The 14,345-nt window shown below is 45.1% G+C and overlaps 1 protein-coding gene across 1 annotated transcript in view; it reads right to left on the bottom strand.

The window, feature by feature from the left end:
• The window catches only part of INTS11 (integrator complex subunit 11), a 41,405-nt gene that overhangs the window by 2,652 nt on the left and 24,408 nt on the right, over nucleotides 1-14,345 (bottom strand). The window contains exons 12-18 of the mRNA XM_063145061.1: nucleotides 11,841-11,924; nucleotides 9,779-9,868; nucleotides 8,819-8,981; nucleotides 6,078-6,185; nucleotides 4,032-4,093; nucleotides 2,046-2,188; nucleotides 58-187 (exon numbers count right to left, since the gene is read on the bottom strand). Coding sequence (XP_063001131.1) covers nucleotides 58-187; nucleotides 2,046-2,188; nucleotides 4,032-4,093; nucleotides 6,078-6,185; nucleotides 8,819-8,981; nucleotides 9,779-9,868; nucleotides 11,841-11,924 — 780 coding nt within the window. The remainder of the gene's footprint in view (nucleotides 1-57; nucleotides 188-2,045; nucleotides 2,189-4,031; nucleotides 4,094-6,077; nucleotides 6,186-8,818; nucleotides 8,982-9,778; nucleotides 9,869-11,840; nucleotides 11,925-14,345) is intronic.

The raw sequence follows: 14,345 nt of genomic DNA, 5'->3' as shown, positions 1-14,345 counted from the left end.
GATGTGTGAAGGGATGGGATAGAGGTGGCAGGTCGAAATACAAAATGTAAACCTCACCTGGTATGTCCATGACACCAGCAGAAGTTTTGTAGCTGGGTCTTCGGACTGCACAGTGACTTGGATCAGGATGGATTCCACCATGATGGAGGAGTCAGAGAGGTGCTGGACAGAATAATCCTTCAAGACACTGGTGGGGGGAGAGGGATAAACAACACATAAATTCCCAAGAGATCTTAAACTAGGGTGAACATCTGGAAAGGAAGACCGGGCTCCTGTATCTTTAACAGTTGTATAGAAAAGGGAATTTCAGCAAGAGTCATGATTTGTATGCATGTTGCACCTGGTGAAATTTCCTCCTCATCACAACAGTTAAAGCTGCAGGAGCTATACTGCAGCTACACTGTGACCAGATTTAAAAGAGGGCAGGGCTCCTGCAGCTTTAACTGTTGTGATGAGGAGGAAATTTCACCAGGTTCACCATATATACAAATGACACCTGCTGAAATTCCCTTTTCAATACAACTGTTAAAGACACAGGAGATTCTAAGAAATAATAAACGCAGCCGCGATTCTAAGACGCACCCCGTTTTTAGAGATGTTTATATGGGGGGCGGGAGGGAAATGTGTCTTAGAATCGAAGAAATACGGTAATGAGACCTTCAGGTTACATAATTTCGACAAGGAACAGTAGCCAACTCTTCCAGATGCAGAATCTGGATTACACGGGCATCTATTTTTAATTTACATCGTAAGAGCCCTGATGGATTAAATAAAGGGCCCATCTAGTCCAACATTCTGTTCACATAGTGGCCAACCAGCTGTCGAGCAGGACACGGATGTAACAAGAACCTCCAACCCATGTTCTCCAGCAACTGGTCCACACAGGGTTACTGCTTCTGATGGAGGAGGCAGCACAGAGCTTTCAGGCCAAGTAGCCCTGGATAGCCTTCTCCTCCAGGAATTGATCCGACCCCCTTCTAAAGCCATCCAAAGCCCTGGTCACTTGTGGAAGCAAATTCCATCGTTTAACTCGCCGCAGTGTGAAGAAGTCCTTCCTTTTAACTGTCCTGAATCTCCCACTAACCAGCTTCATGGGATGACCCCTCTACCACTTTCTCCACACTCTCCGTAATTTTGTACACCTCTTATCATTTTCTTCCTCCTCCCTCCCAATCCCCTTTCCTTTTGTGTCATGTTTTTTTTTTTTAGATTGTAAGCCTGCGGGCAGGGTCTGTCTTAAGAAATATTTTTTGTAAGCCGCCTTGAGCACCTTTTTGGCTGAAGGGCGGGATAAAAGTACTATAGTAAATAAATAAATCATGTCTCATAGAATCATAGAATAGCAGAGTTTGAAGGGGCCTAAAAGGCCATCGAGTCCAACCCCCTGCTCAAGGCAGGAATCCACCCTAAAGCATACCATTAGCTTCCTTTATTCGAAGCGAAGCAATACCAGCAGTTGTAACCTTCCCTCATAGGGAAGATGCTCCAGCCCCCTGATCAACTGAGTTGCCCTTTTCCCAATTCCGCAACTCCCTTTTAGCGTGGAGTCCCCAGTCCAGAGTAGCCTTGTGTGGCGCAGAGCGGTAAAGCAGCAATTTCTGCAGCTGAAACTCTCCCCACGCGAGTTCGATCCCAGCGGAAGCTGGTTCTCAGGCAGCCAGCTCGGGTCGACTCAGCCTTCCATCCTCTCGAGGTCGGTAAAATGAGTACCCAGTTAGCTGGGGGAAAGGGAATCACAGCCAGGGAAGGCAACAGCAAACCACCCCACTATAAGGCCTGCCAAGAAAACGTCAGCGAAAGGTGGCGTCCCTCCAAGAATCAGTAATGACTCAGTGCTGGCATGAGAGGTTCCTTTCCTTTCCTTTCTTCCCCAGTCCAGAAACGGTTCTTCCTCACCTACCGGCCAACCAGGACACTCACTCACTCTCACTCCAATAAAGGTTTCGGGAATCTCAAGCAGGTGAAAGCATCCCTGCTGCCATGCCCCAATACACACACACACACACACCCCTTTTATTCCCCGCCCAATCGGAATGAATACGCACCCTTTGAGGTGGTTGTAAACGCACAGCCCCGTCTCGTGCTCTTTGCGGGGGTCTTGGAAATGGATCCGGCACGTGAAGCGCAGCTGGTGTTCCCCCAAGCCCAGCTCCTTGAGGGCCTGCTCGGGCGAGACCAGGCGGAAGTTCTGCCCAGAGAGAGAAAAGGGGTTAAACATCACGCCGTAGCGTTGGCAGATTGGGGGGGGGGGGGCAAGATGCGACGGCAAAGCTCATGGTCACATGTAGGGCTTGGGGGGGGCAGCACAGAAAGGGAGTGCAGAGGGGAGGGAACTGTTTCCATATCACATCAAATTCATTCGTCTTTGCTATACCTCTTCTTACCTTAATATTACATGTCAATTTATCATTAATAGCAATATCCCAAACTTCTTTTTACCATTCTTCAATATGATAATCCCCTTGAATCTTCCAGTTCCTAGATATAATTAACCTTGCAGCGGTCAGCAAATTTGTTATCAACTCCTTAGTTTCTTTTTTACACTTTAAATTTTCAAATAGTGAGAGTAATGCCACTCTTGGTGTCGCTTCAAGCTTCATTCCAACTATTTCTTCAATCTCATTAAACAGTGGGTGTGTTTCTAAGGAGAGGCAGCAGTACGTTGCACAGGAAACACTCCCCAAATCACTGAAGGCCAATCGGTTCGGAGGGAGTTAAACTTCCAAGTAAGCAGGCTTGGGATAGCCGGTTCATTTTCATTTCCCATTTATGATGCTGATAAAAAGGAAGCAAAGCTCACCGGGATCAGACCAAACATCCCATCTAATCCAGCGCTCTGTTCACACAGCGACCAGCCAGCTGTCGACCGGGAACCCACGATCAGGACATGAGTGCAACAGCACCTTCCCACCCATGTTCCCCAGCAACTGGTGCACACAGGCTTACTGCCTCTGATACTGGAGGAGGCACATAGCCATCAGGGCTAGTAGCCGTGGATCTCCTTCTCCTCCAGGAATTCATCCAACCCCCTTTTAAAGCCATCCAAATCGGTGGCCTTCACTACATCTTGTGGTAGCGAGTTCCACAGTTTAACCATGCGCTGTGTGAAGAAGACCTTCCTTTTGTTTGTCCCACCGTGCGTAATTTTGTACCCCTCTATCATTTTTCCAAGTTGAACAATCCCAGCTGTTGTAACCTTCCTTCATAGGGGAGATGCTCCAGCCCCTTCATCATTTTAGTTGCCCCTTTCTGCGCTTTTTCCAACTCTACTATATTTATTTTATTTATTGCATTTATATCCCAGCTTTTTTTCCTTCCGAGAAACCCAAGGCGGCGTACATAATCCTCCTCCTCTCCACGTTATCCTCACAACAACAACCCCGTGAGGTAGGCTGGGCTGAAAGTCCGTGACTGGCCCAAAGTCACCCAGTGGGTTTCCACAGCCGAGTGGGGACTCGAACTCGGGTCTCCCGACTCCCAGTCCAGCACCTTAGCCACTACACCACACTCTTTTTTAAGGTGGGGGGACCGGAACTGTACACAGGTGTATGTGAAAAGGTCCTTAGCCACTATACCACACTATACCATACATCAGTGGTTCTCAACCTTCCTAATACCGCGACCCTTTAATACAGTTCCTCATGTTGTGGTGACCCCCCAACCATAAAATTATTTTCGTTGCTACTTCATAACTGTAATTTTGCTACTGTTATGTAGCAAAATTATGTAGCTCGGTTCCTAAGACCATCGGAAATATGTGTTTTCCGATGGTCTTACGCGACCCCTGTGAAAGGGTCGTTCGACCCCCAAAGGGGTCGCGACCCACAGGTTGAGAACCGCTGCCATACATGATCCTCGACTCCACTTCATCCTCACAACAATCCTGCGAGGTGGGTTAGGCTGAGAGTCAGTGGCCTGCCTTAAGTCACCCGGTGGGCTTCATGCCCGAGTGGGGACTAGAACCCAGATCTCCCAAGTCCCAGTCCAACGCTCGAACCACTGTCCCACCCTGGCATCCCTTTTTCACTTACGTTGTCCTTGATGATCAGGGTTCCGTGCATCAGCTTGGGCTTCTTCGTGTCTGGCAAGGGGCCTAGAATCATAAGACCATAACAAGAGCGCTGCTGGATCAGACCAAGGGTCCATCTAGTCCAGCACTCTGTTCACACAGCCGTCAATCAGGGGCCCACAAAGCAGGACATCATGCAACAGCACCCTCCTACCCATGTTCCCCAGCAACTAGTGCCCACAGGCTTACTACCCTGAATACTTTAGGTAGCACACAACCATCAGGGCTAGTAGCCACTGATAGCCTTCTCCTCCAGGAATTTATCCAACCCCCTTTTAAAGCCGTCCAAATGGGTGCCCATCACGACATCTTAGAATCATAGAATAGCAGAGTTGGAAGGGGCCTATAAGGCCATCGAGTCCAACCCCCTGCTCAAGGCAGGAATCCACCCTAAAGCATCCCTGATATAATAAATAAATCTTATTGCATTTATATCCCTCCTTTTTTCCTCCTTAAGGAACTCAAGGCGGCGTACATAATCCTCCTCCTCTCTGTTTTATCCTCACAACAACCCTGTGAGGTGGGTTGGGCTGAGAGTCTGTGACTGGCCCAAAGTCACCCAGTGGGCTTTCCATGGCCGAGTGGGGACTAGAACCCGGATCTCCCAACACTTCAGCCACTGCGAGTTCCATAGTTTTAACTCTGTGCTGTGTGAAGGAGTCGGAGCGCAAGGGGAGAGAAAGGCAAAACAGTCAAATCAGCCGTTTTTCTTTCACTTTCCATGCACTAAAAAAGTAACAACAGTATCTCACCCTAGACCGTACAGTCATTTCTCTCACCCCTTTGGGGGCAGAGGAACCACAGCCCCACTCCACCGCCTCCCTCCGCAAACAGGAAACAAGTACTACTCGAGACACCACAACCTCCACGATCACATCCTGGTAAGGGCCCCTCTCTACACTGTACTCTGAGAGGTAAGTTTATTACACCATGGCTCGCCCCCGCCCCCGCCCCCGCCCCATGTATTACGTCACTCTTTCCATCTTCCCACGGGGAACCGGGCTGCAAACTAAAATGGTCTGGGTCGTTTCTACACACGTAACGGGGGTTTCTGTCGTTTTACGCATCACGGAGCAGCCAAAGGTGACTTTTAAGAGGCGGCTTGATGATCAGACGGAGTTGTAGCAGAATCAGAGTTGTGGGGTGGGAAGGGAACACAAGGATCATCCAGCCCAACCCTCTGCGATGTGCAGGAAAACCAGTGAAAAGACCCCTGAGAGGTGGGTGCCCAGCCTCTTCTTAAAAGCCTCCAGAGACGGAGAACCTGCAACCTCCATAGGTAGACTGTTCCATAGTTGTACAGATCTTACCATCACCATGTTCAGGGGAGGGAAGAGGGGGGGGGGAAATTAAGCAGATTGCCGGCAGGACTGGGAGAATGGCCCTCCTTCCCCTCTCGCTGCCCGGGGGGGGGACAGTCCAACTGATACAGGCCCTGATATCTCTGCTGCCTGCTCTGGTCTCCCTTGCTCCTCGCCTTATAGAGTTGGGCTTCCACAGGTGAACACTTGTCTGCCTGCCTAAATTGGGGTCTTTAAGAGGAAACAAGAGTCTCGTGTGGAGCAGAGTGGTAACAGTTAATAAAGAGCCTCATGTGGCGCAGAGCAGTAAAGCAGCAGTTTCTGCAGCTGAAACTCTCCCCACGGCCTGAGTTCGATCCCAGCGGAAGCTGGTTTCAGGCAGCCGGCTCGGGTCGACTCAGCCTTCCATCCTCCCGAGGTCGGTAAAATGAGTACCCAGCTAGCTGGGGGAAAGGGAATAACGGCTGGGGAAGGCAACGGCAAACCACCCCGCTATAAGGCCTGCCAAGAAAACGTCAGCGAAAGTTGGCGTCCCTCCAAGAGTCAGTAATGACTCAGTGCTTGTACAAGAGGTTCCTTTCCTTTCCAAGAAGAAACAACCCAAAAGTGGGTGCCCCGAGAATGCAATAAACAAGCACCACTAGTTCATATGTACAACCCCCGTACCCCACAAAGAGGAATGGCCGCTTGGGCCCCTGGCGCGTTACCGGCTGAGAGTTCTCTCTTCAGCAGTCCGAGCGAAACGTCGACGGGAATGTTGGGGTTGGTGAGAACGGCCACCGTTTCTCCGTTGGCAGGCATGTGGCAGTTCACGTCTAAGAGAAGAGGGACGCAGAAAGGGGGCGTTAAGAAGCAGGCCGCAACAGCACGAGCCCTGCCCCGCTGTATGAGCCTGGAGGCTTGATCTAGTATTCAGGGCCCAGTCAAAGTAGGTTCTTTGGATTCCCAAGAGGAAACTACAAGCCGCTTGCGAAAGGAATGAACGTGACAGGCTGGTTGGGCACGTTCCCCCATGGAACGAAGCCAAACTGGCTAGGCCTCAACCCAATCTTTTAAACCCTTTCTCAATATTTAGAACATGCAGAAAACATCACGGGCATGGTAATAATTTATTTCCCCCTAGTGACTAAGGCAGTGGTTCCCAAAGTGGGCGGTACCGGGATTGCATAGGGGGCGTTAAGAGCAAGGGGGCAGCAGGGGGGCGCTCGAGGTGGTCTTTTCCGAGAAGCGCTTCTCCAGAAGGTCTTAAAATCCAGGGACATTTTTATGGGAGGTAGTTTGGTCCCAAGCCATATAGGCGAAGAATCCACCCATGTAGTAATACCGTTTAAGAAGAGTCCTTTTAACGGTGAATTGAAATGTTTCAAAAGCACCAAAATGTTAATCAAGAGTCACACCTTGCTTGGTGTGCCCTGCCACGCCGGGTGCAAAACAGAGGCGTTCGCTCCCTTTTCCCTCTCTCCCTTGGCAAGCCTGCAGCGGGGGCTTCGGAATTTGAATAAATGTTCAATTAATTGTTACTGTTTTGAATTTTATTGTTATTATCTTCCTTAGTGGGTCGTTGAAAACTGCTATTCTGAATAATGATTTTTATAGTGTAAGGTAGGGGGCACTGGGCACGAGTTTGTGGAACCAAGGGGGTGGTTACCTGAAAAAGTTTAGGAACCACTGGACTAAGGTATTCCAACATGGGGGTGGGATCATCTCTTATCTCTCCCGTTAAAGCAGGCAAGCAAACAGAGGAAATTAGGCAGCTGTGAGGATTACACCCTTATCAGCGTCAGATAGCTAGCAATTGTTGACATGTGGATTGATGCCTGCTGATGTGATAGGTGAAAAGAAGGGAGAAAGGAGCTCTCAAGGTGCTGAAGTTTTTATTCTTTGATTGAAGAGCCCAACGTGTTTCGGACTGTGATCCTTCAAAGCCTCCTTCAGTGGGCTGCAGCCATTGAAAATACAAATTGTAAAACATGGTAGGAACAACCCATAGTGAAAATACATTCTTATTGTAAAATAAATTGACATATTGCCACAGGGGCCTCTGCACATATGTAAATTGTTTCAAACAATTGTCGGGGAGAGATTCGTCAACTTAACAGTCTTCCAGAATTTAAGAAAGCCATAAAGACAAATCTCTTCCGGCAGGCCGACCCAGTTGAATTTTAAGATGCCTTTTGAATAATGTGCTGCTTTTAATAATGTATTAGTTTTAAATGTTTTAATTAGTTATATGTATTTTATGGTGTTTGCATTTGTGTTGTACCCGCCTCGATCCAGAGGAAGAGGCAGGTAACAATTATTATTATTATTATTATTATTATTAATAATAATAATAATAATAATAATAATAATAATAATAATTAATTACATTTTTATACGCCCAATAGTCAAAGCTCTCTGGGCGGTTCACAAAAATTAAAACCAGGAACAGCATAATAAAACAACCAACAATCTAAAAACGCAAATACAAAATACAATATACAAAGCACAACCGGGATAAAACCACAGCAAAAATTGGTAATTAAAATACGGAATTAAAACAGCAAAGTTTACATTTAAGTTAAATTAGGTGTTAAAATACTGAGAAAATAAAAAGAATTTAAGAAGTGTCCTGATGCTGGATCAAACCAAGGGTCCATCTAGTCCAGCACTCTGTTCACACAGGGGCCAGTCAGCCCTCGGCCAGGGATAAAGAAGCAGGACATGGTGCAACAGCACCCTCCCGCCCATGTTCCCCAGCAACTGGTGCACACAGGCTTACTGCCTCGGATACTGGAAGTAGCACACAACCATCATGGCTAGTAGCCGTTAGTAGCCTTCTCCTCCAGGAATTTATCCAACCACCTTTTAAAGCTATCCAGATTGGTGCCCATCACCACATCCATCATCACTATTATTATTATTATTATTATTAAGCTTTTTAAAAAAATTATATAAGGACAGAATGCTCTATATACTGGCATTTCAATACATTTTTTAACAAAAGAATATCTGGCATAACTTGCGTATAGAAAGATGTCTGCAGAAATGTTTTAAACAATTTACATATGCGGCAATATGTCAATTTATTTTACTATAGGAATGTATCTTCACTATGGGTTGTTCCTTATCCTGTTCTACAATATGTATTTTACATGTTCACAGCCCCCTGAAGGAGGCCTTGAAGGATCACAGGCCGAAACACGTCGGGCTCTTCTATCTAAGAATAAAAATGTCAGCATCTCGAGAGCTGGTTTCTCCCTTCTTTTCACCTGGCTTGGATGGTCACCTCCTCCCGCTTTTGCTAATGTGATACCAATCCCCGTCACTCTCTGAAGGAAATCTAGAATTGGAGTCCCCCTGGCTGACGGCTGTCCGGCTGTCCCCGCTTTCAGGCCTCCATTCAACAGCTGAGCTGCCCGGGTTAAGCTCTCCTTAGAAAGTTAACCGAAGAGCCGTTCCTACGTACGGAATTCCTGCTCGATCTTCTGCTTGAGGAACTCCATCTTCTTGGCCTCGCCGTGAACGAGGAGGACGTTGCGTGGCTCGGCCTGGCGAATGAGCTGCATGATCCCCTTGGCATCAGCGTGGGCGCTGAAGGACATATATTCCACTTGCATCTTCACTTCAAGCTGGAGAAGGGAAGGAGACGCAGAGAAGACTCAGAACAGGCACTCCGGGAGCGCCCTTTCCCAACCCTTGAGCTGGCTGGCGAAACTGCACTCTGTGTGTGTGTGTGTGTGTGAGTGTCTCAATTTGTAGGATGCAAGTTGGCTAAAACAGGCCAATCTTTGCAGGTTAGATTCTACTGGTTCCTCTCTATTCGGCCCTGGTTAGGCCTCATCTAGAGTATCGTGTCCAGGTCTGGGCTCCACAATTCAAGAAGGACGCAGACAAGCTGGAGCGGGTTCAGAGGAGAGCAACCAGGATGATCAGGGGTCTGGAAACAAAGCCCTATGAAGAGAGACTGAAAGAACTGGGCATGTTTAGCCTGGAGAAGAGAAGGTTGAGGGGAGACATGAGAGCACTCTTCAAATACTTAAAAGGTTGTCACACAGAGGAGGGCCAGGATCTCTTCTCGATCCTCCCAGAGTGCAGGACATGGAATAACGGGCTCAAGTTAAAGGAAGCCAGATTCCAGCTGGACATCAGGAAAAACTTCCTGACTGTTAGAGCAGTACGACAATGGAACCAGTTACCTAGGGAGGTTGTGGGCTCTCACACAATAGAGGCATTCAAGAGGCAGCTGGACAACCATCTGTCAGGTATGTTTTAGGGTGGATTCCTGCACTGAGCGGGGGTTGGCCTTTTAGGCCCCTTCCAACTCTACTATTCTATGATTCTATGGTTCTACTTTGAGGCCTGGTCCCCACGTGCAGCAGCCATAAATCACAGAAATCAGGTCCCACTTTGAAACTTTTCAACTCACAATTTGTCGCCCTTCCATTTCCAGCTTCCGCTGTCCGCCCAAGATTTTATGGCCCACGGTGCCTTGCACGCAGTACCCCGGCATGATCACCTGGGAACAAAATCCAAAAGGGAATTACGTCGTGGGGCTTCTAGAAAAATAAAAACCCAAGAACCGAAGCACAAAAAAAATCTGTAAACTTCCCAGAGGCACATTCTCCCATTTCATAACCTTTTAGATTACGAATGTCGCACTTAGTTTGGACGCTGAAAAGCTAGATGATGGTTCAACCACTAGTTTCTTACTCAGGGCTGCAGCAGAAATGAGGCAGGAAAGACGTGGTAGAGTCCAGAGGAGATAAAAAGAGATAGACCAGTATTGGGCAAAAGGCGGGATACAAATAATAATAATAATAATAATAATAATAATAATAATAATAATAGGTCCAGTTCAGATTTCAGTCAGGAGAATCACATTTTAATGCTCCTCCATGTGAAAAACTCCCCGAACACAAAAAGGTAGCACAAGAGTGGGCTAGAACTATCCTTGAGGTACTAGACTTTTACCTGCGGGGAAAGTTGCTTTGCCTTTTTTAACCATGGAAAAAGAAAATACACAAAAACGTTTCCTTCTCCTTAACAAGTATGTTTAAGACTGCAGCCTAAAACATTAAAGAGGGGAAAAATACATCAAAGTTTGTTTTTTCTTTTAAAAAGGGACTACTGTTAAGCTTTAAAAATACATTAAAAAAACCCACAAAACCTATGTGCTCAATTTACAGATGTGACAAAATCCTCAAAGTTCTCCCTTGGAAACCTGTTACGAACTTCTCCCAAAAAAACAAGAGTCATTGCTTTGATTTCCTGAAAAACAGGGAAGGCTGTTTGAGTTTGAAAATAAAAATAAAATGGAGGAACATTAAAATTGGCAGGCTAATACGGTACAGTCCACTCTTAGAAGCTGTGATTTCTACCACTTCTTTCTCTTAGAAATGTGGTTCTTTCACACCTATTTGATACCCAAACACCCATATCTGAAGACTCTTCACGTTATTTTATTAGACGCGCATCCTGAAGTGTTTGATGAGGATGCCCCCACAAAAATTTAATGTGTGAATGCAACAAACATGTCTGCCTGCCTAGGCATTGTACAAGCACACTCATTCGGCATCCAGGATTGGCTTTAGCTCTCTCTACTGTGCATGCTTGGAAGTTCTGGTAAGAAATTGACAGGGGAACGGTTAGGTGTGCGTCAATTTCAAGTAAGGCAGAAGAGGTCAATTTCAAAGGTTTAGCGCCATGTGCTCAAGCCAGAACAAGTTCAGGTTATGCTTGTTTAGACAGAACAAAAATCCTACAACTCTAGGGTGACCCTATGAAAAGGAGGACAGGGCTCCTGTATCTTTAACAGTTGTATTGAAAAGGGAATTCCAGCAGGTGTCATTTGTATATGTGGAGAACCTGGTGAAATACCCTCTTCATCACAACAGTTCAAGCTGCCCTCTGTTAAATCTGGTCACAGTATAGCTGCACCGTAGCTCCTGCAGCTTTAACTGTTGTGATGAAGAGGGAATTTCACCAGGTGTGACATGCATACAAATCATGACTCTTGCTGAAATTCCCTTTTCTATGCAAGTGTTAAAGATACAGGAGCCCTGTCCTCCTTTTCATAGGGTCACCCTATACAACTCCCTGCTGGCTGGAGAATGCTGGGAGTTGTAGGATGTGTGTCCTGTCTAAACAGGCATAGGGTCGTGTCCTAAAAGATGCAATTTCCATGTCTGTAAGTCTACCACTAATTGGGAAGAAATGATCAGATGGCCATTTCCGTATGAGCCCGCGATGAATGCTCCCCATGCCAAGACAGCTGTCTGGTTAACTCCTGCTGGAGGCAGAATGCTAGACCAGATGGACTTCGGAGTGATGACTTCAAGACCCAAGAGTAACATGCTAAGGAATCCCAAAAACTCGGACGTCCAGACCCAACTTTGCTGCTGATTTTAAAGGGATGGTGCAAAACACGGAATTTTTTTCGCTTGGCTTTCAGTTTGGGGGCTTTGGGTTTCAGCCGCTGCTTTTTATACCATGTTCTTCTCGTTGCCGGCCCATTTCTTGAAGATCTGGAGGGACTGTCCCGCGTGAAGCATCCCCGGTGTGGCAAATACAACCTAGTGAGTAAAGAAAGAAAACCGTGTGCTTAATTCAGGGGTCTCCAGTGTTGTGCCCTCAAACTCTTCTCCTGGCAGTTACCAGGTTCCCCTGACTTTTACTTATAAGGAGGGCTGTGGAGTCGGCACATAAAAACCCAGACTCTTTTAATTATATATTGATATAGGAAATAAATTTCCTATATATTCCCTACATTGACTGCAAGCACGCAACTTTTTAGAACCCTGACCTGTTAAAGCCCAGGTCTAAAGGCTAAATAGCTAAGACATTCTGGTTTTTTTATTTTATTTATTAAAGAAGCCCAAAAATGAAAACAATGAGGTTATCTTTTTATTTATGTATTTAATTGCATTTATATCGCCCCATAGCCAAAGTTCTCTGGGCGGTTTATCAAAAGTCTATAGAGTATAAAGTAATAGGGTACAAAAGAAAGAAACTATAAAAGAAAATCAGGAACAACTTTCTCTACTAGTTCAAAAATCTAAAGTATATAGTTTGATATCAAAGTCAAAACTATGAAAAACTAAAAAAAACCCACCACAATTGAACACCTAAAACAACTTAACAAATGACCATTTTAAAAGAAATGAACTCAGTTAGGCACATAAGTAACATAAACCTTTTTCGAGATTAAAGTATCATTTGTATATAAAATTCAAGTGAATATACATTTAATGAAATAAACATTATATTGTAGAAGATTGAAGACTAACATATTGCTCTTAGAAACAGAATTGGTTCTGCCAAATCCGACTCCTTTAATTATATATTGATATAGGAAATAAATTTCCTATATAGTTCCTGCATCGACTGAAAGCACTCAACTTTTTAGAACCCTAACCTGTTAAAGCCCGGGTCTAAAGGCTATAGCTAAGACATTCTGGTTTTTTTTATTATTATTTATTTATTAAAGAAGCCCAAAAATGAAAACAAGGTTATATTTTTATTTATTTATTTATTTAATTGCATGTATATCGCCCCATAGCCGAATTTCTCTGGGCGGTTTCTCTACTAGTTCAAAAATCTAAAGTATATACTTTGATATCAAAGACTATAAAGTAATAAGGTATAAAAGAAACTATAAAAGAAAATCAGGAACAACTTTCTCTACTGACCATTTTAAAAGAAATGAACTCAGTTAGGCACATAAGTAACACAAACCTTTTTCGAGATTAAAGTCTCATTTGAATATAAAATTCAAGTGAATATACATTTAATGAAATAAACATTATATTGCAGAAGATTGAAGACTAACATATTGCTCTTAGAAACAGAATTGGTTCTGCCTTAAGAGCTTCTGTGAGGGAGGATTTGGCAGAACCAATTCTGTTTCTAAGAGCAAGATGTTAGTCTTCAATCTTCTACAACAGCCTTCCTCAACCTGGGGCGCTCCAGATGTGTTGGACTACAGCTCCCAGAATGCCCCAGCCAGCCGGCTGGGGCATTCTGGGAGCTGTAGTCCAACACATCTGGAGCGCCCCAGGTTGAGGAAGGCTGTTCTACAATATAATGTTTATTTCGTTCATCTGATTTGACTATTTTCAGTGCCGAAAACAGTCTTTCAACACTGACTTGGGTGGGTGGCGTTGCTGCTACAGTTCTAGCTGCATCACGAATAACCGCTGGATAATTTTATTATTTATTTATTTTATTTAAAGCATCTTTATAGCGCCGCCTCGCCATTTCTGGCATTGAGGCGCTTTACAATAACATACAAAACAATTCCATTAAAACCTATAACCTGACTATAACTATAGTCAGGTTTCCAGGGACATATCGCAACTCTATATACAATTTAAATTGATTAGGAGTCAGAATTGCTTCCAACTCCACAGCCCTGCTTATAATAATAATAATAATAATAATAATAATAATAATAATAATAATAATAATAAATTTGTATCCCGCCTTTTGCCCGATACTGGGCCTCAAGGCGGCCTTACAACATTTAAAACATATACATTTTAAAACCTAGGAAAAGAAATACACAAAAGTTTAAAATATATTCCAGTATTAAAACATTTAAAATATATGACAATTTTAAAAGACCTTAGCACAGACGGAGGTCCAGATTAATCGCCAAAGGCCTGCCAGAACAAAAAAGTTTTCGCCTGCTTCCGAAAGCCCATCAAGGAGGGAGCCAGTCTAGCTTCCCCGGGAAGAGAGTTCCAGAGCACCGGAGCAGCCACCGAGAAGGCCCTGTCCCGCATTCCCACAAGGCGCACTTGTGATGGTGGTGGGACTGAAAGAAGGGCTTCTCCAGAAGATCTCAAAGCATGGGCAGGCTCATAAGGGAGAAAACGGTCTTTCAGATAACCTGGACCTGAGGCTTTATAGGTCATAACCAGCACTTTGAATTGTGCCCGGAAACAGACTGGAAGCCAGTGAAGCTGTTTTAACAGGGGACTTGTATGCTCCCT

Source organism: Elgaria multicarinata, chromosome 20, assembly GCF_023053635.1.
Source record: "Elgaria multicarinata webbii isolate HBS135686 ecotype San Diego chromosome 20, rElgMul1.1.pri, whole genome shotgun sequence".
In the NCBI taxonomy this organism is placed as follows: domain Eukaryota; kingdom Metazoa; phylum Chordata; class Lepidosauria; order Squamata; family Anguidae; genus Elgaria; species Elgaria multicarinata.
The sequence above is the reverse complement of the archived record's forward strand: the minus strand, read 5'-3'. Positions and strand labels throughout refer to the sequence as shown.